The sequence below is a fragment of the Schizophyllum commune genome, assembly GCF_000143185.2.
Source record: "Schizophyllum commune H4-8 unplaced genomic scaffold SCHCOscaffold_6, whole genome shotgun sequence".
NCBI classification, from domain to species: Eukaryota; Fungi; Basidiomycota; class Agaricomycetes; order Agaricales; family Schizophyllaceae; genus Schizophyllum; species Schizophyllum commune.
Genome location: NW_026089543.1, coordinates 1,581,415 through 1,607,425, shown reverse-complemented (window position 1 = coordinate 1,607,425; position 26,011 = coordinate 1,581,415). Strand labels below are relative to the sequence as shown.

Below are 26,011 nucleotides of genomic sequence, written 5' to 3'. Positions count from 1 at the left end.
CAGCAGACTGTACCTTCGTACTGTAGTCCCCCTCGCCTTGCCACCCCCCGGACCAGCGCCACGAGTAGCATTGCATTATAGATGCATCGTTGTACGGAGTAGACTGTATACGCGATTAGCTATCCACTGCCAGAGGAGCAAAAATCGTGGTATCAGGGATTAAAGGAGCGTGGACAATGAAGCAGAGAAGCAAGCGATCATTATATATATATACGGTAGAATGTGGTCATGAAGAGCGAACGAAGGTCAGGGCGAGTCGATATATTCGACTGCCGAGCGTTAGATGAGGTCGACTGCCAGGTTGTCAGTCGATTGTCGTATCGTTAGTGGAGTAGTGCGTTGTGTGAAAACAAGGTGCGCGTAAAGCAAGAACATATAAAGCAAGATGATACATGGTCGAATTCGATAGTCGGAAAGCGCAGCAGATCAGCAGGCCTCGTCTTATTGCTCTTCCTCGTCAGCGGCCTCTTCCTCATACTCGCCCTCTTCTTCGTATTGTTCTTCATCTTCGACGCTGGCTTCCTGGTATTGCTGGTACTCGGAACTACAGTGGTCGATTGATCAGGACACAGCGGCTATGAGCGAGAGAGGGCGTACATCAGGTCATGGGTGTTCGACTCGGCCTCGGAGAACTCCATCTCGTCCATGCCTTCGTTGGTGTACCTGCGAGACAGTTAGATGAAACTGAAGCCAAAGTGTGGCATCCTGCATACCAATGCAAGAAGGCACGGCGCTTGTACATGGCGCTGAACTGAGAGACAGTCAGCTGAGCAGTCTGTTGATAGCGCAAAGCAACGCACCGTCTCCGCGGTCCGCTGGAAGAGCTCCTGGATGGATGTCGAGTTTGCGAGGCAAGTAGCAGCCTGTTCAGCCGTCGTAAGCACAAGTATATCGCACATCCAGACAAGAAGCACCCACCTGCGTCAAGCCTGCGGGTGGCACAGACACGAGCGACACCGAAACATTGTCCGGGATCCACCTATCATCCTGTTAGCCCCAGCTACATTGACCCAAAAGGCAGTCTACTTACTCAGTGAACTGCGGCGCATTCTTCACCTGCAGATCGTGCACGGCGACCTAGTAGATATCCTGGTCAGCATACGTCCTGATCACTCTGACGAACGAGGACGTACTTCAGCCTGTGGCGGACGGAGTTAGCGTGGCAGGGGTGTGTCGGGTGTGGCTCAACGTACTTCTCGGGAGGCGACGTTGCCGCGGTAGATGGTCGCTGCGGTGAGGTAGCGACTGGGCGGGAATGTGGTTCAGCCGTCTGAGCCTTGATATGATGAGACGCAACACACCCAAAGCGCGGGTCGCATGCAACGAGGAAGTTGTGGCGGTCGAAGAGGCTACGGAGCAGTCAGCTGGGGCCCGTGAGACGTAATGATACTTTGCGTACGCAGACGTCAAGTCGGCAGTCGTGAGTCGCGTGTACTTCTGCGCCTCCGTGTTGAAGATGGGTGCGTACGACGGCATGAGGAAGTGCAGCTATAGCAGTGGTCAGAAACGTCCTCGTCACGAAGCCGTGAACCGCGTACTCGAGGGAACGGCACAAGGTTCATGCCCAGCTTGCGGAGGTCGCTGTAAAAGGTCAGCGTAGAACAATCGGGTGAGATGAGTTCTTACCCATTGAGCTGACCGGGGAATCGCAAGCTAGTGCTGACGCCGCACATAACACGCGAGATGAGCTAGACTTTATGTCAAAATTCATTGTATGGACGAATGGAGACTGAGGTACCTCGTTCAAGTGAGAGAACTTGGGCTGCTTGATCTTGAGAGTGCGCTCGACAATAGCGTACCTGAAGAGACGGTAAACAAGTGATTCTCAGGGAGAGTACTAGCAACGAACAGAGCCTCATTGTCAATGCAGATCGTCAAGTCGCTGTTGTCAACAAGCTGGTGCATGGACAGCATGGCGTTGTACGGCTCGACGACCGTCTCCGAAACTTTGGGGGAAGGAAGGATGGAGAAGGTCGACATCATGCGGTCCGGGTATTCCTACGCAACCATGTCAGAACCGCGTCTCCTTGACGTGAATGAACATACCTCTCGAAGCTTGGACAGCAGAAGTGTACCGAGACCAGCGCCACTACCACCACCGAGGGAGTGTACGATCTGGAAGCCCTGCAAAGCATCGCAGGCCTCGCTCTGCTTGCGAATCACATCCTATGGTGCGTTCAGCACAGTTGTTCAGAACGCGTGTTTACCGATGCTTACCTGAATGTTGTCGATGATCTCAGCACCCTCGGTGTAGACTGATCTCCGCAAGTCAGTAAGGCCCTGCTACGAAGCGTGCTGTACTCGTACATCCTTTCGCCCAGTTGTTCCCCGCACCTACTTCGCCGTAGATGTACGAGTCGGGTCTGAACAGAGCGCCCATAGGTCCATTCTTGATCTGCGAGATGCTTCAGTTTGCCCAGTCGCGTCGTAACCTGCTTTCCTGACCCTGTTGCAAACACCGGCCTCCAAGTCGACCTGGACGCTGCGAGGGACATACTTCGTGGGTCCAGTAGTATCGACCTCGCTGAAGTAGACGCCGGCCTAAAGGAAGGAATATGAGGGGAGCGCCGAGGGAAGGAAAGATCTCGGGGCGTACACGTTGCAAGTGGATGGAATCGCTCGTCGGGTCTCCTTTGTAGTGCTGCATTGCAGATCATGCGATTAGCGCGCGTCCCCAGCCCTCGCTCGCCACACGACGCACCCCCTCATTGTCCAGATTGTGCTCCTCCAGCACCTTCTGCCAGAACGCCTCCCCGACCTGATTACCTGCCTGTGGTCCTTACTTGAGCGCGTCTACCAAACGGGATATGCGCGTCTACCGACCTGTCCAACCTGCGGAGGGCGTCAGAGGGCGCGGAGCGCTGCTTTCGAGGGGAGGACACACCTGAATGTTAACAATCTCGCGCGAAAGGCCCATGATGAGAGTCGAGAGCAAGCCAAGAAACGGACACGAGCAGATCAAACTGCGAATCCAACGCGTCTCCGTCCACCGAGGGGCGTGGGAATGACGTCACGACGTCGCTTTTCCGGCCGAATTCCTCGAGTCCGTCGTGCTCAAGAAGGTTTGGGCTGACTCTGCCTCTAACTCGTAGTGCATCATGCTGACTGCCTGACCGTCAACGTACGTGCCTCTCAGGTTTGGGGATCAAGTTGTAGCGGATGCCCGTGTCATAGCTTGCCACGACAGATGAAATGGAAGTATACAGTAAATACGATGCGTATACAAGGCGAGAGATCTGAAGGTTAGTTATGCATAAGCGGCACTGGGACAACATAGCGAAAGCATGGCAGGAATAGTGCTAAATGATATGTGAAAGATGCATAGGATAGGTTGCGATCAGGATGTCCATCCGACGGTGGCGTTCCAGAATCAAGCCTTCCCCCGTTTCTCCTTCTCCTTCATGAGTTTGCGCCGCCGCTTCTCCTCTTCGTGACGGCGCTCCTCCTCCGCGGCCCGGAGATCCTCTTCTTTAGCGTAACGTGCGCTGCAGAGAAACCAGTAAGCAACAAGGAGTAGACCAGATGAAGGAGACATGCCTGAGCTTCTCCTCGCGTTCGACAGCCATCGCATCCGCCTCCATGTCGTCGTCGCTTTCAACGTCCCTATTGACGTACCGACCACGATCCTTGCCAAATAGCCGCCAGATTTCTTCTTGCACATTGACAGGTTCTTCATCATCAAAGGGACGTCTCTTGCGATGCTTGCGGTACTCGTCGGGCTCGGAGTCGTACTCGGAATGTGCAGGCGAGCGTGGGCGCTTGTTAGGCTTCTGCCCTTGTCGCGCTGCAGAACTTGTGGAGGGTTTCTGTTGACCTGCGCGCGACGCTGAGAAAGACTTCGAGGAGGTAGACTGGGAGGGTGGTAGAGACGACATAGACTTCTTTCCGGATAGCGAGGCATCTTAAGTGGCAAATGATCAGTGGCAACGACCGGAAAACAAGATTGTGGCCACTCACGAGATGCTGAGCCCGAGGCCCGCGCCTCCTTGCCCGGCCCGAACCAGTCGTTGAAGTGGCGCGCGTCCTCGCCATTGAGCGTGTGCGGCTGCTGCTTCGCCTCGATGACCTCCGCCGTCGTGCGCGTGTCGCGCTTGTTCTGGTACACCTTTGTCAGCCCGATCGGCGTCGACAGCAGCCGCTGCTTCGTCGACATGCCCGACGGGCCGGCGGCGTCGCCGTTGTCCACGATGTCCATCGCGCCACCGGGCAGGCGTGCGCCATATTTGCTGTACCCGGCGCCCTTCTTCGTGCTCTTCGGCAGCCCGTACGCTTTCCGCAGCTCCGCTTGCATCTTGCGCTCGCGCTTCTCCTCGCGAGTCAGTGGCACGGCGGAGGACGCGCGGGAGGAGCTCGCGCCGTCCTCGTCCTCTTCAATGAGTCGGTGGCGCTTCGTCGTGCTCGAGCCGCGCTTCAGCCCATGGAGGACCTGCTCGCGCGCCTCTTCTTCCCGCCGTCGTCGGGCAGCCTCCTTAGCCGCCTGCTCCTCTTCCTGGCGCTTGCGGCGCTCCTGCTCGCGGCGCTCCTCGTCGAGCTTGCGCTGGATCCGCTGCTTCTCGAGCTCCCGCTCCTTCCGCGCGCGCTCCTCCTCTTGCTTCCGCTTCTCCGCCTCCTTGCGCTTGCGCTCCGCGAGCACGGCCTGCACCTGGTTTTCGGCCTGCTGCGTCTGTGTATGCGCTAGTTGGAGGAGATCTGCAAAGCTGGTCATCGTGTCGGACCAAGAAAGGGAGGGTGGCCGATAAGTGGCGTGGAGGGTGAAAGGAAGAGGTGTGGACGGCAGTGCGCGGGCCCGTGCTATGACCGTCGAGAGAAGAATAGGGCCATCGGCAGTTGCCGCGCTTGGACAGGGGCCCGTGAATGCCGTTCGGCAACATGTCAACTTGCTCAGTTCGGACTGGCTTTCATTGTTATCGGCGTCCCCTTCTCCTTTCACTGCTTCTGTTGTGGCGACAAACAGGATGTGGATCGTCGAAGCATGTGGCGGCTATACAAATTAAAATAGTTAAGTGGGGAACCCACGGTGGCTCACGCAGGGGCTTACCGCGCGCCGTAGGCGCGCGGGCTTGCGGCCCGACCACCCTAGCGGGCGCGCTGGCGCCGGACAGAGCCATAGGGCAAAGAAATGTAGCTCAGTCACTTTGGGTATAAGGATTTCCGTGAAAAATCGCTAGCTATCTCAGTATACCCTAATGAGCTTTCATGCAGAATTTCAGAGCCTTATCTCGAAGTTTGAACGCGCTGCGCGCATTGAAAGGCGCGCAGCGCTTTTTTGTTGCGTTGCGTTCCGTGATTTGTACTTGTTTGTACGGCACTCCGGCCCATCCATCGCGAACACGCATTGCTCCCGCTTCCCCTGCCTCGTTCCTCGGCGGGGCCCCTGCGTGAGCAATGAATTCGGGATCTCCTACACAATATACAAGTACAGCAGTACGCCATGTAGGTACTGTATTTTAGACGGACATTGATGGTTCCCTGGATGCGAGCCTACGAATGACGGTGATCACTGTGCTTGCGCTCTGCATGATGCTCTGTCGCACGTTCGGGCATCCTGATCCTTCGGAAGAAAGGTACGAGACGGATACAGTCTGAGGTGCAAACAGCAAGGTGGCGCAAAAATGCAACGAGTCAGCAACGATGGGATTGACCATGAAGCTGAGTGAAGGGTGAGAGCCTCAGCCCCGCCTTCCTTACTACAACGTCACCCACCGTCGAGCTCGACTGCAGCATGTGCCACAGGAACAGGACGTCTTCCAAAGAAGGAATCGATATAACGGGGTGACTTGTTTTACCAGGCTTTTCTTCGTCGGCCACAAGGGGGAAGGGGGGGCAGACTCACATAGAGCATAGTTGCTGAGATATGTCGGTGACAGAGTCGAATATTCGACGGCGATGTGTGGAGTCAGGGCGTAGAGGGCGTACAGATGCATGTCGGATATCTTAGGTGACCCTGCGTCCTCAGTCCTCAACCAGGGGGAGGACCATCAGCAAAGATTGTTTTACGGCTTCCATTTTCTCTACGACGTTTGTCTGGACCGTCCTTCCTTGAGGCGCATCAGGATGCGGAGGAAAGACAGTAATTTGACGCCGATGGTTGTGATTGCAGCAGGAGAGAAAATGTGTTTTGTAGACGCCTGCGGCAATTGTCGAAGTCTTTGTGGCGTCAAGTGGCGTCGTTTGTGAACTTCAACCGTGACCTTGGCTTCAAGCTTCAAGGTCTGCCGACCAGTCCGTTCTGCATCACACAAGGAGACACATATCAAAGGTCATTTTTTCTGAAGAGGAGACGTTGCCCATTGCCCTTCGTAAGTGAACCTTAACCTTGCCGACCCCAGTTCTCACTGGCGTACACGGTCACTATTTCCCGTGTCTTTCCGCTCAATGTTCTTTATCCTATGGCAGGATCAAGGAAACGTACTGATGAACACTACCGGCACTTTTCTGACATAGCACGTAAGTAGAGCAATGTACGTCTTGCAAGTCGGCTTGAAGCTCTTCTATGCCGCCATGATCAGGTATCCATCGATGGCATTTGCTACTGGCTTTGGCTGCCTCTGAGGATGTGGTCCAGTCCAGATCGTCCCATGGGCTCCCATGGGTCGCTCAATTGAACCTGTCCTCACGTGCTGGCCATTGTTCTCTTGCCGCGGGTGGTCGAAGATTGATTGACGTCAACCGGCGGCATTTGCGGGTTATCTGGCGGTCCGTAGATCCGCGACGGCGCTTCAGAGTCTACCGTGTACCCTCCAACTCTTGAGGAGCACCCGCCTATCAGCCTCGACATGAACGATTGTACTCAATGTACGAGAGCGACCTGCACCTGTCGGCCGAACAGCATGATTGCCGAGAGAGCAGGAGGCGCGCAGTGACCTCAAGCAGCTGCTGCGAGGTCTTCTCTTTACTACTCACGAAGTATCAAATATCGGCACCCCGGATCTAAGTAGAAGAGGGCCCCTCGAGCGGTATTCGCGCCGTCTTCCCTCACGCGCGCAACGTTCTTGCTTTTCACGACCACTCACGAACGCCATGACCGCGGCCACCGTCGATGAGGAGACTCCCCTGCTGCAGGTCGGCGCTCCCAAGCGCACGCCACTCGACTTCGGCCAGCTCTCCATCGTACTCTTCCTGCAGCTCGCTGAGCCGCTGACGAGTCAGGTCATCTATCCCTTCACGCCCCAGGTCCGTCCTTCGCACCGCGCCTCGTTCCTCACTGACCCTTGCCCAGCTCATTCGGGACATTGGGATTACAAACGGCGACGAGACAAAGGTCGGGCACTATGTCGGGCTTTTGGTGCGTAGCTCGCCGCGCGATCGCTCGGCCTGACTGACTCTCACCCGTGGACAGCAATCTCTATTCTTCCTCACGCAAGCCATGACTGTACTGCACTGGAGTCGCACATCGGACCGCGTAGGACGCAAGCCTGTCATTCTCATCGGCCTACTCGGTCTATCCCTTTCCATGTACTGCTTCGGCCTTTCGAAAACGTTCCTCGGTCTGGTCTTGAGGTGCGCACCACGCCCACCATACCTCTTTGCCCTCCTGACAAGCTCGCTCGTTTCAGTCGGGGACTCAACGGTGCACTGAGTGCGTTCGCCATCTCACATGATTCCCTCGTGACTAACTCGTCGCAGACGGGAACATTGGCGTGATCAAGAGGTACCGTGTATACCCTGGAAGGTTCTGTATCGCGCGGCTGACCTATCGCTAGTATGATGGCCGAAATGACCGACGAGACGAACATCGCGGTAGTAAGTTGGCTTGCTGTCAATTAGATGTATCTTACCCGGTTTAGGCGTATGCCTACATGCCGATAGCCTGGTCCACAGGTGGTACCCTCGGTCCCAGTACGTTGTCCTTAACCGCTTCGTTGCTACCTGCTGACCCGGAAATAGTTATCGGAGGCGCACTCTCACACCCCGCCGAACAATTCCCTTCCATCTTCGGGCGCTTCCAATTATTGAAAGAGTACCCGTACTTCCTTCCCTGCGCCGTCCCAGCTACTTTCTCCGCTATCGCCTGGTTTGTGGTGTACTTCCACCTCAAGGAAACCTCGAAGGCGACGCAGACATGGGGTGAATACCTCGGGCTCACCCGCAAGAGCAAGGACACGCTCATCGACGCACCCAAGCCTCTTGATGACATCCCTGAGAGCGAGCGGCCTGTTCCACTGAACAAGCTCATCATCCCCCGCGTTATTATCGCCGGGATGAACTACGCTTTCCTCTCCCTCGTAGATATTGCGTACCGTGCGATTCAGCCGCTCTTTTTCTCTACGCCCATTGAGCTTGGTGCGTGGGTTGTCAATCCTTCCACTTTATCGCTGACAATAGCATAGGTGGCCTCGGACTTCCGCCCGCGCACATCGGTTCGATCCTTTCGGTGTTCGGAATTTTAAACGGTATCTTCCAGGTAGGCTGAGGCCCTTCGCGCAAGTATTTTACAAGCCTAACATCCTTCAGATATTCTTCTTCGCCAGGATTCACGACCATTTTGGCTCGAAGAAGACGTTCATCGCTGGCATTGCCGCTAGCATTCCGATCATCATGCTCTTCCCTCTAATCAGCTTGTACGCTAAGGCTGAGGGGTACTCTGCCATGGTCTGGGTGCTCGTAGGATTGCAGATCGTGCTGTCTCTGCTTATCAGCTTGTCTTATGGTGAGTATCTGCTAGCATCATCCGTCGCGGTTTCTGGTGTACTGATTTTTGCAAAGGCGCTGTGTTCATCTTCATCTCGGCAGCATCGCCGAATCGCGCAAGTTTGGGCGCGACCAAGTACGTTCTCCCTTCCTTTCCTTCCCTGAGATCCCATGTCTTACTCCCTCCAGCGGCCTCTGCCAGATGTCCGTCTCCATCATGCGCGCCATCGGGCCAGCAGCAGCGAACTCGCTATTCTCGTTGTCCATAAAGCACAATTACCTCGGTGGGTGGATGGTGTACTACGTGCTGCTCGGCACGAGTCTTGTGTCGTTGTACGTCGCATCGTTGTTGCCGGCGCGCGCGTGGACGTCGAAGTGAAATTTTCGTGCGGATGGATGAGTGGCGGTCATGCTAGTGTAGCATATACATGTCTCGCATACTACTTGTGTATTGAGTAGGAGATCCCAAAATTCATAGATTGGTCGCCACACACTTTGACGACTTATGTCTTCGGTCTTGAAAGCTTTGCCGCCATAAAAGAAGAGCAGTGAAAGGGGATGACTTTGAGCGCCGCCGAAAGTGACGAAGTTTGTAGAGATCGGGCGAGAAACGCAGTTGTTCGTGTCCTTCGAGATTCATTCTGGAATCCGTGTACGGACCCCATGAGACAGCAAATAAGTACAGAAAACAACATTGAATAGACGATAGATAACGCAACGAGATGTCCTTTCATTTTACTTCCCTCTAGACCCTTCCTATTGATCCATTCTGCAGCGCGTCCCTTCCCGTCCATCTTGAAAGGTTTTGCCCCGCAGGTACATGGCCGCTGGTCGACGGCCCAGTACGCCAGTGGATATACTATCCCGCCGCACACTAGCCTACTGCTCCATCTTGAAGCGTTTCCTCGGCCCGTCGGCGTTGTTCCCTGCGTTCGCCGCAGCGCCACCCATGAACGCCGGATTGAAGTGCCCCTGCATGCCAAAGCCGCCCCGGCCCATAGCACCACCTACAACATCATTCACAGGTAAGAACATACTGGCCAGCCGCGGTAGTCTAGGAAGCCATACCCATGCCGCCGCCCATCATGCCCCCGCGACCCATCATGCCGCCGCCGCGCCCGCCCATGCCCCCGCGCCCGTTAAACCCGCCGCCCATGCCCATCATGTTCGCCATGCCCATCATGTTGGCCATCATGTTCATGGGGGGCATGCCCATGGGCGCCATCCCGCCGACGGGAGGCATGTTGGGCGCGACCATGCCGCCGCGCATCATGTTGCCGCGCATGTTCGCGCCACCCATGTTGCCGCCGCGGAAGTTGCCACGAACGCCGCCTTGGCGGAGCTCGCGCGGGGGAGGCTCTGCAAACGAAGGTGAGATGAGGATGACGCGTAAGGGGATCGAGGGTGGCCTTACCTTTGGGAAGGGTGCGGAATGGGTTGCCTTGCGCAGAAGAGGTGAAGGACGCATTGGCGCGCCGGTTCTGGAAGTCGCTGAACGGGAAGAATAATCAGTGTCCATTTGGAAAGTATGTGGCGAGGGTACGCACTTGTTGTCGAACCAGTTCTTGATAGCTGCAGCGTTCTCGTGGCTTCCACACTCGATGTATGCGATCCTAGATGGACAATTAGGCGATGGCGATTGAGTATAGGCGCATATATGCGCACCCTTTGCTCTTCCCGTTGACCTTGTGCTCCGAGAAGGTGATGTACTTGTGGTCAATGTTCACACCAACGTTGAGCGCGACCTGGCGCAGGTCCTCGTCCGTCGTCCACTGTTCAGCGATCAGCATAAATGCCACGGAAACGAGCTCGCCACACACCCATTGTAGGTCTCCGATGTAGAGCGCATCGTTCATGCCCCCTCCTGAATTATTGCCCATGCCGGGGATCTGGCTGGGGGTATTCGACGTCTGGACGCCGCTGGGGATCTGCTGGGGGGTCTGTTCGCGCTTGACAGATTGCTGCTCGTCGGGCTGGTTGTTTGCGGCGCTTTCGTCCTCGCGAGGCCGCTTCTCGCCCGTCTTGGGGGGCGTGTCATTGACGACCGATTGCACTTGCTGCTCTTCCTTCATCGCGAACTGGTCCACGTCGTTGTTCTACTGTTCGTTAGCTGCGGAGTCGCATTACATGGTAGGGGGACACGCACCTCGGGCTGGTGGACGCTGTAACTGATGTCCTCCCCATATATATCGAAGTCGTCTGAAGGCATGGTGGGGATGCTGGGCGCTTAAGCTAGCTGGGACTTGCGAATGGTCAAAGGTCTTGTTCTAAAAAAGGGCGAGCAATGGAGCAGTTGAGCAAGCAGGAAATGACATTCAGAAGGGGATTACAAAACAGGGAGATCTACTGCGTCAGTGTAAACAGGAAAAGGCGCCCTTACATGCAGGTTATGATACACAGGATGGCGCTTGTACAGATTGAGACAATACACAGGAATTAGGGTAAGACAGCGATCACAGGGCTTCGGGGGACAACAATGCAGAGCTATACGCGATTTTTTGAGGGGATGCCCGGGCAGATGGACGTTGAGAACAAGCCGGATTGTTTGGTTCTGTTGATAGAACGCGGAAGAAGAATGGACGCGTCTATATTCCCACGGTTCAGCACAAGAATATCCATCACTCGTAAGGCTACGTCCATAAGTAAAGTCGTGTGTAGAGATAATACAGTTACATGCAGCGCGTACAGCGGATACGATAGTAGATACATAGATATGGTTCGCGGCTGGCAATAGATGCTACTCATACAGCGCTGGAAAGTCCGAAGCCTCGAGCGAAGGAAGAGAGCCGTCGCCGCCAGATGGATGATGTCTGGTGCTGGGCGATGAGGCGACACTTCTGGTACGTCGATGCGTCTGTTCCAGCAGAGGGATCAGTACCAGCTGACGATGACGGGTCTGAGCCAGCAGACGAAGTAGGGTACGAGCCGATGCCCGAGGTGCGCGACGTGCCGGCGCCTGCGCCAGCAGTATACGAGGACGACGTGTCTGTATCCGAAGTTGAATAAGAGGGAACCGTCGTTGGGGTGGATGAGAGGGCGCGCGTGGATGTGGCCATAATCGAGGAGCTTGTGGATGTGGTAGCATCGACGGTCGACTCACCGGAGCCAGTGCTTGAGCTTCCGCCGGAGGAACCACTGCTGCCGGAGGAGCCGCCGCTGGACCTGGAGACGGGGCCGCAGTCGCCTGTGGGGTTGCCGAGTTTGCTGTCCCCGTCTTCTCGTTCGACTTGGTCGCCTGGGCTGGGGTAGAGGACATCCACGCCCTCGGCGACGGTACAGGAGTTGACGCCACTAAGCTGCGCCACGAAGACATCAGGATAGCTGTCGAGGCCGGAGCCGCCGTCTTCAATCGTGATCATGGCACTGGGTGTACAAATTAGGATGCACGTACACCCGCCGAAGTGGAAGGCGTACCAGTTCATGTAGAACTCCCGGTTCCCGATCTGATTGTTCCAGGTCCAGGCGAAGACCCTAGTGCCAGAAGATACGTCGGAGGGGATGTCGACGCTGAGCTTGTCGGGACCTGCGGTGGGGCATCCGCCTTCGAAAGACTTGATGACTTTGAACGAGGCACCGTCGTCTTCGGATATGGAAAGCTGGCAAGAACCGCCTCCATGGTTGGCACTGCCCTCGATGCTACACCCACTTCATCAGCAAGCTCTTCACGCAACGAAGGTGAACGAACGTACGTGACTGTCTGGGAAGAGCCAGCCTTCCAGGTTGCCACAGGGTCCTTCCCGGACGTGTCGTCCAAGTAGCCCTTGCAAGGGTAGTTGGACCCATCGGACGTTAGAGGGCTCGTCATGTCGTAGTCAGCGTTCGTGGCGTATTTGTTGTACTGGCTGCGTAAGGGGGGCGGGTCGGACATCATCATGTGCGCACGGACGACGCTGCTCTGCAGGGCCGCAAGGGCGCAGAGGGCGAGGGCGAATAATGCCAGCATTGCACGCCGTTCGCGGGTCGTTAGTTTGTGGTCGTCGTGAGGGTAAGAGGCAAGGACTGGGTGCTGTGCCCGAGCCTCATACGGCGCGTTTTTGGTGATGCAACGATAAGATGAAAATGGGTGCCCACGTGTGATCAAGGTGTCCATTGTTCTATATTTGTTTGGGGCACGACTACGATGCACGCCATAGGGTAGCATTCCATTCAGCAAGGTGCTGGTCGGGTCTGTATTCAGATGGCTTTAGCGGGCACGACAGGGCCATGCGAGGGAAATAATGCAGTCCGTGATCTTCAACATTTCCCGTGATCGGGAAAGGCAAACGACACGTGCGCGGATCAAAGGAAGCCCTCGCTCTTTCGGACCGGTCGGCCAGCGCTTGCTCCCAACCACCATCTCGCTTTCAATTGAAGTCTGAGGCCGAAGCGTCGGAACGTCTGAGCTCGACATAAGCACTCACAAGTGGCTCTTTTCCCTCGTCTACTTTCTCTGAAATGGCGCAAACGTACGTCGCACATACTTCGCGAGGGGGCATAGTCTAACAGACGATCAGCTATTTGGGCGTGACGCCCCCAATCTCCACCGCTGAATCGTCTGCAGAAGATCAAAAACTCACGGAATCTCTTATGCAAGAATTACGGGCGCAGAGCACGTTCGAGTCCGACCAAGAGTCGCGCACCAGGTGCGTCGACCGACCCTTTGTTGCTTCCCCCTCTCTAACGCCTTCGCAGAGAGATAGTGCTCGGTCGTATATCTGCATTAGTGAAGAAGTTTGTAACAACAGTAGCGAAGGCGCATGGCTTGTCAGACGCGACCGCGAACGCGGCGGGTGGTAAAATATTCACCTTTGGGTCATACCGGCTCGGCGTACACGGGCCAGGTTCGGATATTGACACCCTATGCGTCGTCCCTAAGCATGTCAACCGTGACGAGTTCTTCTCCGTGTTTGAGCCCATGCTGCGCGAGGAGCCAAACATAACGGAAGTCTCGGTGCGTAGCCAACTCTTACGATCGGCCCCTTGCACTGACGCGTCTTCGTGTACTAGGGCGTCCCCGACGCGTTCGTTCCCATTATCAAGATCAAGATGATGGGTATTCCGCTCGACTTGCTGATGGCACGCATGGTGCAGCTCTCCTCCATCCCGGACGACCTCTCGCTGCAGAACAATGAGCTGCTGCGCAACCTCGACGAGCGCTGTATCAAGAGTCTCGGAGGCTCGCGCCTCGTCGACGAGATTCTCAGTCTGATCCCGAATCACCAGGTCTTCCGCGACGCTCTCCGGTGCATCAAGTTGTGGGCACAAAGACGAGCCATCTACTCGAACATCAATGGATTCCTCGGTGGTGTAGCTTGGGCAATGCTGGTCGCGCGTATCTGTCAGCTGTACCCGAACGCTGTCGCGGGTACTATTGTGCGGCGCTTCTTTGGGATCATGTGGAGGTGGTAAGGACGATCCTTTCACTTGCGCCACACAGTGATCGCTCATATTGGCAAGGCAATGGCCGCAACCTGTACTGTTGAAGCAGATCGAAGAGGGCCCCCTTGAAGTTAGAATATGGAATCCTCAGGTATGCCCTCCTCGCTCCTTCGTTCTGAGACGCGCGTATTCATCCCGTCCAGGTTTACCCGTCCGACCGCGCTCACCGCATGCCTATCATCACCCCCTCATACCCCTCCATGAATTCAACGCATAACGTATCCTATTCTACACAAACTGTCATGATCCACGAGTTCAAGCGAGGTATGCCAGCGTGGGCGAGAGAACCACACATTCTAACATGGGCTACTCAGGCCTTGATATCGTTGGTCAAATACAGAAGGGCGAGGCCTCCTGGGCCGACCTCTTCAACAAGCACACCTTCTTCACCGACTTTAGACACTACCTCCAGATCGTGGCCTCTGCGGATGATCAACACTCGCACGACAAATGGCAAGTCGCATGTTTTCACTGCTTTCAGCTATTGCTGACGCTTCGTTTTCTCCTAGGTCTGGCTTCATCGAGTCGCGCATTCGCCAGCTGGTCCTCCGCTTGGACGCGCAGGAAGGGAGCATCATACAGGTGACGCGGCCCTTCATCAAGGGCTTCGAGAGGATATATCACTGTATCTCCGACGACGAACGCCGTGCGGCGACGGAAGGGCGCTTTTCGGACCTCAAGGCTGCGGAGGGCCGCCCCGCGGGCGACAAAACTACCACCGTCTACACCACGGCGTTCTTCCTCGGCCTGGAATTCAAGCCCAAGGACGGTACGTGGTCATCTCATGTTCAGGCCTTATCCACCGTACTGACACGCTACAGGCAACTCGGGCACCCGGCAGCTTAACATCTCCTTCCCTACCGGCGAGTTCTGCAATCTCGTGAAGAAGTGGGAGACGTACGACGAGACGAAGATGCGCGTGAACGTGCGGCATATCAAGAGGTGCGACGCCTCGGTCGGGGTTCCATTCATCGACTGGTATAGCTCACACATAACCCACGCAGGAGCGAGCTGCCCGAGTTCGTATACGAGTCGCCCGCGGAGCGGCCGAGGAAGCGCAAGAGCGTCGCCGGCGGGCACTCGCCTGACAAGAGCGAGAAGAAGCGGCGGTGAGTGTGCTGGTCGAGGGATCCTGTGCGCTAGATGTGCTGAGACGAGTGACAGGGTTTCCGCTGTGCCTAATGGTGTCAAGGCGGATACGAACGGTGCTGCTTCGGTGAGGTCGACGCCTGGGATCAGTACGCCTGCATAGGGGATAGCGTGTGTGATCGCTGGCTTGCATCAACACGGGCGCTCTTCCTGGGAGGTAACGAGGATGAGGGCGCGCATGGTGCGGGTCAAGCCCTTTCGCCGGGTAGGATGAGGACGCTGTCGTCAGTTGTACGCGTTTCTGCTTATATCGTATCTAAAACTCCTGTACCGTATACTTGTGTCTAATGCTCAATCGAGGTTATAACTTGAACGTTGAACGCTGGGCGAAAGGATCTTTAGCTCACGCCGAGTTCGAGAGTCAGACGCCGTCAAGATTGAATACGTCCAGGTACAAGAACAGACAGACGGGAGCTGGCAATTGTGGATGGGTAATGGTACGTAAGGTATGCTATAAGTGTGATGAGATGCGATACGGAAGATTGGGGTTGAATATGGACTGGGACATCGATGTGACAGTGCAAGGGGGAAAGGTAGCTGAGATTATTCGGGAACAAGGACGCTAGGGCAGAACTGAGCGTTCGCTCGGGGAGTTTCCCGAGGACGACAGAGCCGAGCACTTCAACAAGAGTCGAAGATGTCGGTTGTGTTACCGAAATGGAAAGCATAATGATATGGTGATTATCGCACGGTGCGGAGATACCAGCACTCCGTCCTCCCGTACGACTCCACCTTCACAGCTCAGACGCCCTGCGGTGTTGGCTGCTGGATTGGCGCGCTCGCATCGCGAGCGATCCCTTGGGAATCCTACACGGCAGATTGCGTTCAGCACAAGGGGCCAGAAGAGGAATGGAAGGGAAACAACAAGAAGCCGACCCAGCGCGATGCCACAAAACACGCTGACCGAGCCGCCAAGCGCCATATCACCACCAACACCCCGGCCGCCGTTAGATGAGGACACTCGACTCACCAGACGCTGCTTCTTGACCGGTCTGGGCCGCGCGCCGGGGACGCCGGCCCTGCCGCTCGCCTTTACAGGGGCGGCGCCACCGTTCGCTTGCGGCGCCGCATGACCGTTGACAGTCACCGGCGTCGGCGGAGCATCGTCGCGCTCGCGCTTTTGGCCACGGGGCGGGGCGTTGGCGGTGGGTGGCTGGATGGGCGTTCGCCCCCGAGCTTGCGCGCTCGACGGCGCTGGCGTCGCAGCGGACACGGCGCTCCGCAAAGGGGTCCCCGCACGCGGTGTTCCCACGCGCGTATTGACAGGCGGCGGCGGCTTCGCCACACTTTGCCGGGACTGCAGGCCAGGGCGAGGCGTCCCGGTGTGTTGAGTCGAGGCAGGGGTGGGCACTTGGGTGGGAGGTGGCGGCTGGGAGCCGTGCGCGTGTTGAAGCTTGCGGAGCTGCTTCGCTTTCTTGCGGTCCTCCCGCGCTTGGGCAGACTCTTGGATAAGGACATGCGCGTTGTACTGATCCTGATATCAGTTGATGTTGCGTCGTAATCATCCCGTTCACGCACTCCTGGGATACCCTGTGGGCTGACACTGAAGGCCTCCTCGTGCTTCCTGAGGTCGAACGGTCGTATTCTGACTCGTGGTTTCTGATCTTGCATTATTAGCCGTTCGTAGTAGTCGTCGTGGCCTTTCGTAGAGTGTTTTCCTGGTAGGGCGCGTCAGTAAGGGTGCCATGTCCGACATTTCGGCAACGCACCTGGCAATCCCTTAATCAGATGCCTATAGTTGTTCTTCCTTTTCTTCTCCTCCTTGCCCGCCTCGTCAGCAGCCTCCTTCTTGGCGGATTCTGATAGAGAGGTTCCGCCCGCGGAAGGGGGAGGGTTGGGTACGTCTACGTCCATCATGTCATCTCTGGCCTTGCCCTTGTTGTCCGAGGCGCCAGCCGAGGGAAGGGGTTGGTCGGGGTTGTTGGGGTCAAGGGGAATCACATATGGGCGGACCCACTTGTCATAAGCAGGATAGAGTTGGAATCGCGAGAGGAGATCATCCGTGCTACGCAAGTAGACGGGCTGAGGTGGGCGTGGTGGCCACAAGTGCAGACGGGGTTCTGGCTGGACTTCGCGCGGGCTGGATGGCCCAGCTTCCGCATTCGCGTACTCCATTGCAGCGAGCTGCTCGACGTGAGCGACGACGACGGAGACGACCTGGGCGACGCTGATGACGGTCGAAAGCAGGTAACAATACGGTCCCCGGCGCCGAAAGCGATCACGGGACATCCATTTTTGCGTTAGGTCATAGTTTGATGGGGTATACATGCGCCCATATGTTCGACTTTGGCAACCGCCTGGTTATCAAGTAGGACTATCGAGCTCCGGAATCAGCGTGCTTGGAGGAGAGCGAGGGCGATATTTCTGAAACATACACAGACCGACCATAAATCCATTGGCATCAACTAAACCCTATCGAATCTGCCTACAAACCCCAATCGAAGTCAAGGAAACAAGAAACCTTCATTCGATATCATCCTTTCCGATTCCAAGGACCTTTCGAGCCCCCTCAATAGTTCCCCACGAGAATTGACCTCGTTCCCTGCGTGTAGCAAAAGCCATTGTCGAGGCGCGTCCCACAGCTATTGTACGAGTTACAGCTATGGGTGCATCTGTGAAGACGTCAGATTACAGCCTGGTGACACCAAAACATTCGAACATACCCGGCGCGGTCGCAAAAGCCAACATCGTGAGTAGCAGAGAGGCAGACCGTATCCGGCGCAGCGATGCATGTGGGGCCGCCGTTATACACGTTGCACGCCCCGCCGCAGATGTTGTTGATGCGCGAGCTGCAGAAGGTCACCATTGTCGACTGCGCAGAGCGGGTGGTAAGCCCTTCGGGAGCATTGAAGCCCGGGATGGGGTCGCCGATGAAGGTGAGGTTCGCATCGGTGGTCTTCAGCCACTGAATGAAGTCTTCTTCGCTGACGACGTTAACCTCGAGCTGCTGCATGGCGTCAATCAGTTAAGGTATGCAGTAAATATGAGGGAATGCCTACGGTCGGGTTAGCAATGGCGACCGTGAAGAAGGAGGTGAGGATGGTGAAGAACTTGAGCTGCATGGCGTGTATTCGGGCCGAGTCGGCGGTGTGTTTGCTTTGGTGGAAGCTGAGCGACTGGATGTAACGCTTTCGGCCTTATATACTGCTGGTGTCGCCGAAGAGGTCGGCTATAGGACTGCTCTAGAGATGAGCATTCGTATTTGCAGGGCGGGAATCATAGGGTACAAAAGTCATGACCATTCATGCGCCCATAACACGGAGATGGCGAGGTCAGAATACATGGAAAAGATCGCTGTCTGGGCAAGAGAGATGGAAAGGCGTACGGCAAGCCTTCGGCCCTTGGCGCCGCCGTGAACTGCTTCTCGTGCTCCTCTACGGGCAATCATGAACTCCTTGAGAGTGGTGAAGGTCGTGGAGGACATTCTCGAGATATTACGTGCACGGTCGCCTACGTAGCAGTGAGTACAAGAATTTTCGAGGTCAACGCAATGCATCCTGATGTGGGCGAGATCGCTGACCCCGGAACCATCACATCGAACGCCACGAACGATTACCGGTTGAATGCGCCCATTTGCTCGACGCCGTCGGCACTTCATACTGGTGAATAATGGACTCTTCAGTGAGAAGTCGCGCTCCTTCCAGCCACCAACGACGTACACACGATGTAGGCGTCAGAGTACGTTGAAGCCTGCGTCGGTGCTGCCCTGACCATACAGTACTGCATCCGAAGACGGGAGCCCTAGGTTCATTTCGTCGACCACGAGAACAAAGTATCATCAGCGGAGAAGCAGTGGCAGTCAGCGACCTCGACTTGGAGTATTCAAGCTGTATTCTCCTCCGAGTATGCCTTCTCCCGAGAGGGGCAGCCGACAAACGCGGTGCGAGACGCAGCCTCGGTGGCTCCCAGGGCATACCCTTGAGCCAAGGCCATGTGACGATGAACATACTGTCGCCAAGATTGACCTCGTTGAGGGTGTTGGGGCTGATGAAAGCTCATGCAGAGAGACGTTTAGTGGCGGTGCAATCGAATAGCACGCACGCGTAACGACCGTGACTCTCACGTGCGCTTCCTGAGTTCGAATATCTGCACCAACCACATTACTCCACGCAGGCAAATTGGAAGCATAGGAATTGGTTGTCGGGATACTATCAATTATACAAGGGTGTTACATTGGCGTATATCGTATCCATCCACATAATTTACTTTCCGAGACCAACAGCGTTCTTCGCCTTGTCAACCAACTAGGTCTAGAGAGGGCCAGCGCTTTGCGTGGCGTACGGTGGGGTAGTCTAACCAGGAGGGTTCTTCTTGATATGTACAAGTTGCCACATGGCAGACTAATATTGATGTCATATCAGGACGTATTAGATTGGATAAATATCAGAGAATTCACTAATGAAAAGGCTACCCTTGTCGGGACTCCACGCACCTGAGTTGCAAGAAAATCATCAGTCCTTGTAGGTCCTGAACTTGCTGCTTCATCAAGTGGAGCTCCATTTCTTAAGTGCAGAACTTGATAAGTCTGCCTACTAATATGTCCTATTGTTCTCTGTTCATATGTGAAGGCTGCTTGAAATGTGGTAAGGTTAGCTCATTTTTGATACTTGCCTGATTAGACTAAAATACACTGTTAGAGTAGTGAAATCATGCATTCTACTGTTGTAAAGTTCTATAGTTCTGTAGTTCTATAGCAACACACCAACACGCTGTGCTTTGCACGGTGTCGGTGTATTGCAAGGTCACTATTGATTATTCAAGGCATCTTGGCCATCAATGAGCCACCCCCACCTCACCAAGCAGGCATACAACATACACTGGTGTGTTGACAAAACTGGGGTATGTTTGGGCATTTGATCAATATATGATCTTAACTTGTGGTTAGTGGGCCAACGCTGCGCGTGGCATATGGTGAGTTAGGAAGGTGGACTGTTATGTGCAACTGGTGGTGAAGAATCATCAGTCCAAGCACGGTCAGCAACAGCCATTGTCAATGCAGAAGCCGAACACAAAGTGAAACAATGAAACCATTCGAACTAGTGAAGTTGGTCTTTCAGCATGTACGAGACCTGCGCCAGCCGCATTGAGAAGAGGCCAAATTTGGAAGAAGCCGGCTGCGCGCCTATGGCAGGCCTTTTCAAGGGTCTTGCTGTTTGTATTTGTGTTGCCGCAAGCGTGCGCGCCCTGTTGTAGCATTGTCTACGATGTGCTCCTGCCTCGAAGCAATACAAAAATAGTATGCAACATCAGTAGGATAATATAAATTCTGAAAAGCGTGATGAAGGTTTGTTCCGCCAGCAGGACACGCAGTTGCGAGAGTTAGCAGGAAGATCGAGTGAGCATGCTGAGGGGGAGATGAAAAGGGGGCAGACACATGTTGTGGGGTCGAGGAGTGGATGCTTGGCTCGGGTTGAGGGTTCAGTGAGGAGCACGAGAAGGACATATGACATGTCGCGTGTACATAGAGTGGGAGGAGGCAGACAAACAAAATAGCATAGACCGGTGATGGGTTCGCAGCGTGGAGCGCAGACCGCGCGGGACGTGCATCGCGCGCGGGAGCGATCGGCCCCCGCTCGTCGAGCACGCGTCCGAACACGTCGCAAGGAAAGGGGGGATGTAGCGCGCGATGTATGAGGGGGAGCAGGGCAGATGCGGAGGGAAGAGCTTAGGGGCACCTATTTGGCTGTCATCAACGGTGATGAGTGTTTTCCAATGGGATTGAGGGCAGTGAGGCAGGGCAGGCAAACTTTTGCCATCGTCGTTTATCCACGCATATCACGCGCAGAGAGCTGCTTACGCCAGAGGCGTGAAGCGCCTGCGCGTGCGACAGACGTGGGGGTATGGCGAGGTGCACATCGAAGGGGCACGGGAAGGCTAGGCGCTTGAGTGCGGGTCGGGAGGTACCCGCCTCATACGCGCTCATACGTTGTCTGAGGGCGGACATGGCAGGCGCGGGGCAATCAGCGTGCCCTTGCGCAAGCCGCCATATCGTCCGTGTACGTGCCCGCACGCCATCGCGGCTGCTTGTTCAATTTGTTAGCATCGTTAAGAACGGAGAGGGTGTGATCACGCACCTTTCCCCCACCTCCTTGCGAACAGATGCCATTCCGATTGCTGCGCACGGCATGAGCGGCTTTTGAAGCAAAGTGGAGGAGATGGTAGGGAAAGTAGTATAGAACGGCTGGGGGGTGACGACGGGCGGGGGGAGGTGGTGGTCAGAGACATAGAAGATGGGAGGCGGGACGGGTTGTAAAGACAATGAGATGGGTACGTATAATTATTCGCGCCACCCCGACACACCGCGCTTTGCGCGGCGTCGGGGTGACGCTCAAGCCAAGGCAGGCCTCGCGCGAGGCGGGTCGCGGTCGTGCTGGGGAGCATGATCGGCGTCTGACGCTCAAGTGAGCGTGGGAGAAATTGAAGAGACGGGCTGCGTGCGGAGAGATATGTAGGGGCTGTCAAAAATGAAAAGAGAGCTTGTAGAGGGACGGAGGGTGACGGAAGCCATCGTGGGGACGGCGTGAGGGACGAAGGAAGAGAACGAGGGGCGTGGCGGAAAAGGTCGGTGAATTGTCGGAAGGGGCGCGGGCGAGACACGTGGGCTGCCACGTGCCTGCAGGAAAGTAAGTCGTTCTCCAACTCTGGCGGAAGTCGGGGTGTAAAGGATGAGATTAGTCATTATCATTCCTAACTCACCAACCTGATTGGGCATACGATCAGTACTCGATCTTAACCTGATCAGGCATTCGATCAGTATTCGATCTTATCCTGATCGGGCATTTGATCAGTATTCGATATTAACCTGATCGGGCATTTGATCAGTATTTGATCTTAACCTGATCGGGTTATAGGTATGCCCGATCTGGCTAACAGATACCTGATCATCTGTTTCTATAGTGACACCCCGACACGCCACGCTTCGCGCAGCGTCAGTGTGTCGCAAGTTTGGTGTTGATAGTCCAGACATTGTGGGAAATAGATTTAGCTTGTCTCTTCCGAGAGCCATCGCCCTCACCCATACTATATCTCACCGGGTCTTTCGAAAATCCCACCGAAATTTCGAAACTCCCGGTAACACCCCTCCAAATACCGTATTTCGACGCGGAAAAAAGACAGTAGGGACCTTTGAGCTTGACACTACCCGCCTATGCTTTTGTTTTGTGCGCTAATTGGCGGTAATAGCGGTGAAAGTGGCTAGCTATGAGGGGAGCATGGTCCGATCGATTTTGATGGCCATCAAACACGTGCGTCATCCACTTCGCCTGCATTCTGATCCTTGCCTCCCTCCAGAGCCCATAAAAGTACCACCACACGATAGGGGACGTTAGGAGCTTCCTACTCATCTTTTTCCGAAAGGAAAGCATCCAGTTTTGAGGGAGTTACCCGGGAGTTTCGAAGATTTGGCGGGATTTTCGAAAGACCCGGTGAGATATAGTACTCACAACAATTTGGGTCGAGAGGCCAGACGGAGGCCGACGACACGCCCAAACGACTGCCGCATCCGCCAACTCGAATCGTGACCCGACGCAGTCACGGGTATCACGTGCCCCACCCTGCCTGCCATGTTCAGACCAGACGCGCTCGAGCTTTGGCGGGGAGAGCGTGCAGATCCCTCGATCGTCATTGCACTTCGACTACGTTTCACGACGATGGCGAGGGGGCGAGCAATGCGGCAGGATGGACGCGTCTGGTGAGACGATCATCTGGCCAACGCATCTTTCCGCCCTATAATTGACGTGACCCCTGGCGTCACGCTCCACTGGCTAGGCCGGAGCAGTGCACCTGCTGGCCTCTCACTTGACTCCCACTCACATACCTCCGTCTTCTCGCCGCCTTGCTCATACTCGACGTTGATCAGGGCAGACATGGACTCCTGATGCTTCCCCGTCGCTATTCCTTTGAATCTCTGAACTTGGTACCCAAATACGATGGCTGAACCAGCAACTATTGTGCGGTACTGGACATCTCCCCAGTGCACGGCTCCCCCTCTGATGATTCACTAGCGAGGCGAAAGACCTCCATGCCGGCCTCAAGGAGTTCCTCAAAACGCGCGACCCATGGGACAGGGAGGTCGAGTTTCAGCGGCAAGAGTGCGTGCCACGTCCTTGCATTGTCGGCTCGCCACTGACCGAACGTCATAGTCTGCGGCGGCGATATCTCAGCCTGCTGCTCCTGCATCCCTACGCGAGTCACGGCGAGTGAGCCAAAGATGCCGAAACCCACTTCAGCGCATCGCGGCTATCGATCGTGCCATCCAGCATGGCGCTCGTCCGGGTCTAAATAACCAGCGCGGACATGGTCCGGTCGAACGCCGCAAGCTCACGCAACGCTTCCGCCAATTCTTGGCCGACAACGACAAGTTCTGGGCACAGTTCGCTGCCCGCTTCCGCCGCGCATTTGCGCTGTGGGAGGCCAATCACGCATTCCTCGAACTCAAGCTGGCTACGCAAGATGAACTCGAAGGCAAGGAGGACGCTCCGCCACCGACAGCGCGGAACCAGCATCACTTCCCCGATCCCCCACTGTACACCGAGCCGATGACGGACGAGCAACGCCACAGTCAGCTCTCAATCCTCAGCAAGGCGCTCATATGCATGGGCGACATCGCGCGCTATTGGGAGCAGTACAACGAGAGAGGGGGCGCCAGCACGAGCTGCTAGCGCCGCTTAAGCGCGAGCGCGGCGGACGGTGCGGACGGAACAAGGAACCCAACCTGGAACGGCGGCCGCGAACTCATGACCAGACCCAGTCGTGCTACAAGCACGCGCAACGTCTGGTCCCCGAGGACGGCAATCCCTCCCACCAGATGGCGATTATTGTGAGCACTCGCGGTGCTGGGGTGCGTCGCAGCGCGCTGCGCGCTGTGGGGGGGGGGGGGGGGGGAGGGGGAGAAGGTGTCGAGGCGAGCGAAAAGGCGCCGAGCGCGTCGCGCGCGCGCCCGCGGCGGGTACAGGGAGGGTGTAGGATGATGGGGATGAGTCGCCAGCGCTGGGAAACGATGGGGACAGCGAAGGGGAGGGGGGAGGAAACGAGGGAGGGGGGATGTTTACACACGATTCCCATCGTTTTTCGCCAGATACCGTCGTCTACATGCCTGTAGTAGATAGCACATGCAATAGGAAGTTGTTTTGCGATACCAAAACACTGCCCGAGCCGCGGAGAAACGATCTACAAAGGGGGGAGGGGGGACACGGCACGAACTCGAATAATTCGAGAAATACAACTCGCACCCCGATTACTGACCCGAAGACGACGCAGATGGTGGATAACACAGCGAAAAAAGATACTCAATACTCCCGCTTTGCTTTGAAGGCACTTGGAGGGAGGGGGAGGGTGATTGAAATGCAATGAGCAGGATGAGCTTCAGCTCACCAACTCACACCGCTTTTTTGACGGTTCTTTGTTGTTTCCCACCTTGCTCACGCATTCAAAACGTTGGGGGAACATCGCATATTCGCAAATCTACCTAATACAAGTACTTACAGTCGGATCTACAAAGAAGAACCGCTTGAGCTCATTTTGCAGCTCACCCAGCTCATGTCGAGTTCGAAGTTGAGGATCCTGAAATCGAGGTATGTTATTACTTGGTGTGCTTAACATTCAGATTGCGTGACTTACCTTCAATTCTCAGCTCTCTGCGACGAGAAAGCGACGAAATAGCGCCGATTCTGGCAAAACTCAAGTCATGGTGAGTTGAGCTCGCCCCGAAGCACGTATTGCAGCGCGCGCGATATCGTCGTAGGATTAGTACTATCCAGCCGTTAGCACGTCGTATATCGCAAAACGAAGCGAGTTCTCAACGCCCATACCTCACTTTGGGACGGCCGGAACTTGCCCATAAGCACAAATGGGTGCACCCACCCCTCTCACGCCAAGCTCAAAGTCGAAGGACCTGGAGTCAAGGTATGTTATTACTTGGTGTGCTTAACAATCAGATTGCGGTACTCACCTTTGATTTGCAGCCGCCTGAAATGAGGAATGACGCCGGAGCGCCAATTCTTGCAAAACTCAACTCGAGATGAGCCGAGCTCACCCCGAAGCGCACATCTCAGCACGCGGGTTCTCGTCGTAGGGATAGTACTTCCTAGTCTTTAGTATGTCGTACATCGCAGAATCAAGTTGATACTTACCTCGGGGGCGTAGGAACTTGCTCAAGAGTGCAGAACGGCGCTTTCATGAGCAAGAATCGTTGGTGGGCGCCTCTGAGTGTGTCTCCCGCTTCAAACCAGGTGCGCTCATCTTCAGAAATCTTTGGTAGGGCCAAGGGACGCGATAGCGTCTCACAAAGAAGCTCGAGAAGCTGGGGCAAAGCGATGAGCAAACCCCCAACTCAGCTCACACGTAATCCACTTGCTTCGAAAATGCGCCAGCGCGTCTCAGCGCATAGCGAGATGGTCGTGCAGCGTCCAGCGCTCGAGGTAAAGCCCTAGAAAACCGAAGGATACAAAGTCAGCATCGGTAGAAGTGGGAAATTAGCAAATTCACCTTGAGAGCGATGATTTGCCTCAAAAGGCGTGCTTGAAACGCCCCTCCCCGCGTTCCCGCAGCCGCCGCAGCTCCCCAGCAACGAGGGGAGCATCACGAGACGTATCCGCGTCATGGACAAGCTATAGATCGAGGTGAGCGATGCATCACAACGAGTTACGAGTCATAAACTCACCTTAACATCGATTTTCTACCTTCCCAAGGAAGGTCAGCGCTTCCCCCGCAGTGCGCACCTGAGAACAAGCGCAAGGACATGCCTCGGCGACGCTCAGAGGGGTGGGTACGCAATAGGATCGACTGCAAAGTGGTCAGTGAAGGTCGAGTGAAA

At 55.6% G+C, this 26,011-nt stretch overlaps 9 protein-coding genes across 9 annotated transcripts; 3 read left to right on the top strand and 6 right to left on the bottom strand.

The window, feature by feature from the left end:
* Positions 1–441: 441 nt before the first annotated feature.
* Positions 442–2,917, bottom strand: SCHCODRAFT_02701469 (tubulin-domain-containing protein; the record flags this gene model as incomplete). The annotated part of the gene is made up of 22 exons (XM_003032116.2): positions 442–544; positions 598–663; positions 714–751; positions 801–863; positions 919–979; positions 1,031–1,077; positions 1,134–1,139; positions 1,194–1,245; positions 1,302–1,349; positions 1,400–1,488; positions 1,539–1,581; positions 1,627–1,688; positions 1,739–1,799; positions 1,850–1,998; positions 2,047–2,166; positions 2,218–2,255; positions 2,308–2,395; positions 2,446–2,541; positions 2,597–2,641; positions 2,702–2,770; positions 2,824–2,832; positions 2,885–2,917. The coding sequence occupies 22 exons, from the start codon at positions 2,915–2,917 to the stop codon at positions 442–444; spliced, it is 1,386 nt and encodes a 461-aa protein (XP_003032162.1).
* Positions 2,918–3,102: 185 nt separating this feature from the next.
* On the bottom strand, positions 3,103–4,825 carry SCHCODRAFT_02626459 (uncharacterized protein). The gene is made up of 3 exons (XM_003032117.2): positions 3,958–4,825; positions 3,538–3,901; positions 3,103–3,485 (listed from the first exon to the last, which is right to left on the bottom strand). The coding sequence occupies exons 1-3, from the start codon at positions 4,703–4,705 to the stop codon at positions 3,371–3,373; spliced, it is 1,227 nt and encodes a 408-aa protein (XP_003032163.1). The 5' UTR covers positions 4,706–4,825; the 3' UTR covers positions 3,103–3,370.
* A 164-nt stretch (positions 4,826–4,989) lies between these two features.
* On the bottom strand, positions 4,990–5,387 carry SCHCODRAFT_02626458 (uncharacterized protein; the record flags this gene model as incomplete). The annotated part of the gene is made up of 2 exons (XM_050345351.1): positions 4,990–5,060; positions 5,207–5,387. A coding segment is annotated over one exon (181 nt), but the record flags the coding sequence as incomplete, so codon positions are not given.
* A 1,561-nt stretch (positions 5,388–6,948) lies between these two features.
* On the top strand, positions 6,949–9,148 carry SCHCODRAFT_02626453 (MFS general substrate transporter). Its single transcript, XM_003031675.2, has 12 exons — positions 6,949–7,173; positions 7,220–7,285; positions 7,340–7,500; positions 7,557–7,579; positions 7,627–7,651; positions 7,704–7,743; positions 7,788–7,839; positions 7,888–8,283; positions 8,331–8,404; positions 8,455–8,650; positions 8,707–8,767; positions 8,821–9,148. The coding sequence occupies exons 1-12, from the start codon at positions 7,021–7,023 to the stop codon at positions 9,008–9,010; spliced, it is 1,437 nt and encodes a 478-aa protein (XP_003031721.1). The 5' UTR covers positions 6,949–7,020; the 3' UTR covers positions 9,011–9,148.
* An 83-nt stretch (positions 9,149–9,231) lies between these two features.
* SCHCODRAFT_02626450 (uncharacterized protein) lies at positions 9,232–11,172 on the bottom strand. The gene is made up of 8 exons (XM_003032118.2): positions 11,012–11,172; positions 10,778–10,898; positions 10,452–10,727; positions 10,297–10,403; positions 10,179–10,244; positions 10,046–10,122; positions 9,700–9,990; positions 9,232–9,638 (listed from the first exon to the last, which is right to left on the bottom strand). The coding sequence occupies exons 2-8, from the start codon at positions 10,838–10,840 to the stop codon at positions 9,511–9,513; spliced, it is 1,008 nt and encodes a 335-aa protein (XP_003032164.1). The 5' UTR covers positions 10,841–10,898; positions 11,012–11,172; the 3' UTR covers positions 9,232–9,510.
* Positions 11,173–11,202: 30 nt separating this feature from the next.
* Positions 11,203–12,668, bottom strand: SCHCODRAFT_02626449 (uncharacterized protein). The gene is made up of 4 exons (XM_050345350.1): positions 12,321–12,668; positions 12,046–12,267; positions 11,732–11,994; positions 11,203–11,485 (listed from the first exon to the last, which is right to left on the bottom strand). The coding sequence occupies exons 1-4, from the start codon at positions 12,572–12,574 to the stop codon at positions 11,373–11,375; spliced, it is 852 nt and encodes a 283-aa protein (XP_050200109.1). The 5' UTR covers positions 12,575–12,668; the 3' UTR covers positions 11,203–11,372.
* A 281-nt stretch (positions 12,669–12,949) lies between these two features.
* Positions 12,950–15,511, top strand: SCHCODRAFT_02626448 (Poly(A) polymerase). The gene is made up of 11 exons (XM_050345349.1): positions 12,950–13,076; positions 13,125–13,253; positions 13,303–13,561; positions 13,618–14,015; positions 14,068–14,140; positions 14,193–14,313; positions 14,364–14,502; positions 14,559–14,818; positions 14,871–14,991; positions 15,054–15,158; positions 15,214–15,511. Exons 1-11 carry the CDS (start codon positions 13,066–13,068, stop codon positions 15,299–15,301), a joined length of 1,704 nt encoding a protein of 567 aa, XP_050200108.1. The 5' UTR covers positions 12,950–13,065; the 3' UTR covers positions 15,302–15,511.
* Positions 15,512–15,540: 29 nt separating this feature from the next.
* SCHCODRAFT_02542478 (uncharacterized protein) lies at positions 15,541–18,260 on the bottom strand (the record flags this gene model as incomplete). The annotated part of the gene is made up of 7 exons (XM_003032120.2): positions 15,541–16,005; positions 16,169–16,672; positions 16,717–16,856; positions 16,908–17,365; positions 17,733–17,810; positions 17,862–18,145; positions 18,198–18,260. The coding sequence occupies 7 exons, from the start codon at positions 18,258–18,260 to the stop codon at positions 15,940–15,942; spliced, it is 1,593 nt and encodes a 530-aa protein (XP_003032166.1). The 3' UTR covers positions 15,541–15,939.
* A 4,003-nt stretch (positions 18,261–22,263) lies between these two features.
* SCHCODRAFT_02542476 (uncharacterized protein) lies at positions 22,264–24,078 on the top strand. The gene is made up of 3 exons (XM_003031677.2): positions 22,264–22,888; positions 23,202–23,292; positions 23,340–24,078. Exons 1-3 carry the CDS (start codon positions 22,761–22,763, stop codon positions 23,856–23,858), a joined length of 738 nt encoding a protein of 245 aa, XP_003031723.1. The 5' UTR covers positions 22,264–22,760; the 3' UTR covers positions 23,859–24,078.
* Positions 24,079–26,011: the final 1,933 nt, after the last annotated feature.

Excerpts from the sequence above, each read along its gene's own strand:
- SCHCODRAFT_02626459 (XM_003032117.2), bottom strand. The coding sequence starts at position 4,705 with ATGACCAGCTTTGCAGATCTCCTCCAACTAGCGCATACACAGACGCAG. Across the intron at positions 3,902-3,957 it reads GGCCTCGGGCTCAGCATCTC|ATGCCTCGCTATCCGGAAAG; the intron begins GTGAGTGGCCAC and ends TTGCCACTTAAG. Across the intron at positions 3,486-3,537 it reads GAACGCGAGGAGAAGCTCAG|CGCACGTTACGCTAAAGAAG; the intron begins GCATGTCTCCTT and ends GTTTCTCTGCAG.
- SCHCODRAFT_02626453 (XM_003031675.2), top strand. The coding sequence starts at position 7,021 with ATGACCGCGGCCACCGTCGATGAGGAGACTCCCCTGCTGCAGGTCGGC. Across the intron at positions 7,286-7,339 it reads GGCACTATGTCGGGCTTTTG|CAATCTCTATTCTTCCTCAC; the intron begins GTGCGTAGCTCG and ends ACCCGTGGACAG. Across the intron at positions 8,651-8,706 it reads GCTTATCAGCTTGTCTTATG|GCGCTGTGTTCATCTTCATC; the intron begins GTGAGTATCTGC and ends ATTTTTGCAAAG.
- SCHCODRAFT_02626450 (XM_003032118.2), bottom strand. The coding sequence starts at position 10,840 with ATGCCTTCAGACGACTTCGATATATATGGGGAGGACATCAGTTACAGC. Across the intron at positions 10,404-10,451 it reads ACATCGGAGACCTACAATGG|TGGACGACGGACGAGGACCT; the intron begins GTGTGTGGCGAG and ends ATCGCTGAACAG. Across the intron at positions 9,639-9,699 it reads CATGATGGGCGGCGGCATGG|GTGGTGCTATGGGCCGGGGC; the intron begins GTATGGCTTCCT and ends ATGATGTTGTAG.
- SCHCODRAFT_02626449 (XM_050345350.1), bottom strand. The coding sequence starts at position 12,574 with ATGCTGGCATTATTCGCCCTCGCCCTCTGCGCCCTTGCGGCCCTGCAG. Across the intron at positions 11,995-12,045 it reads CGGGAGTTCTACATGAACTG|TGCCATGATCACGATTGAAG; the intron begins GTACGCCTTCCA and ends TTGTACACCCAG. Across the intron at positions 11,486-11,731 it reads AAGCTCAAGCACTGGCTCCG|ACGCATCGACGTACCAGAAG; the intron begins GTGAGTCGACCG and ends CTGCTGGAACAG.
- SCHCODRAFT_02626448 (XM_050345349.1), top strand. Across the intron at positions 13,254-13,302 it reads GACCAAGAGTCGCGCACCAG|AGAGATAGTGCTCGGTCGTA; the intron begins GTGCGTCGACCG and ends ACGCCTTCGCAG. Across the intron at positions 14,314-14,363 it reads GATCCACGAGTTCAAGCGAG|GCCTTGATATCGTTGGTCAA; the intron begins GTATGCCAGCGT and ends TGGGCTACTCAG.
- SCHCODRAFT_02542476 (XM_003031677.2), top strand. The coding sequence starts at position 22,761 with ATGTTCAGACCAGACGCGCTCGAGCTTTGGCGGGGAGAGCGTGCAGAT. Across the intron at positions 22,889-23,201 it reads CGGCAGGATGGACGCGTCTG|CGAGGCGAAAGACCTCCATG; the intron begins GTGAGACGATCA and ends ATGATTCACTAG. Across the intron at positions 23,293-23,339 it reads AGTTTCAGCGGCAAGAGTGC|TCTGCGGCGGCGATATCTCA; the intron begins GTGCCACGTCCT and ends CGAACGTCATAG.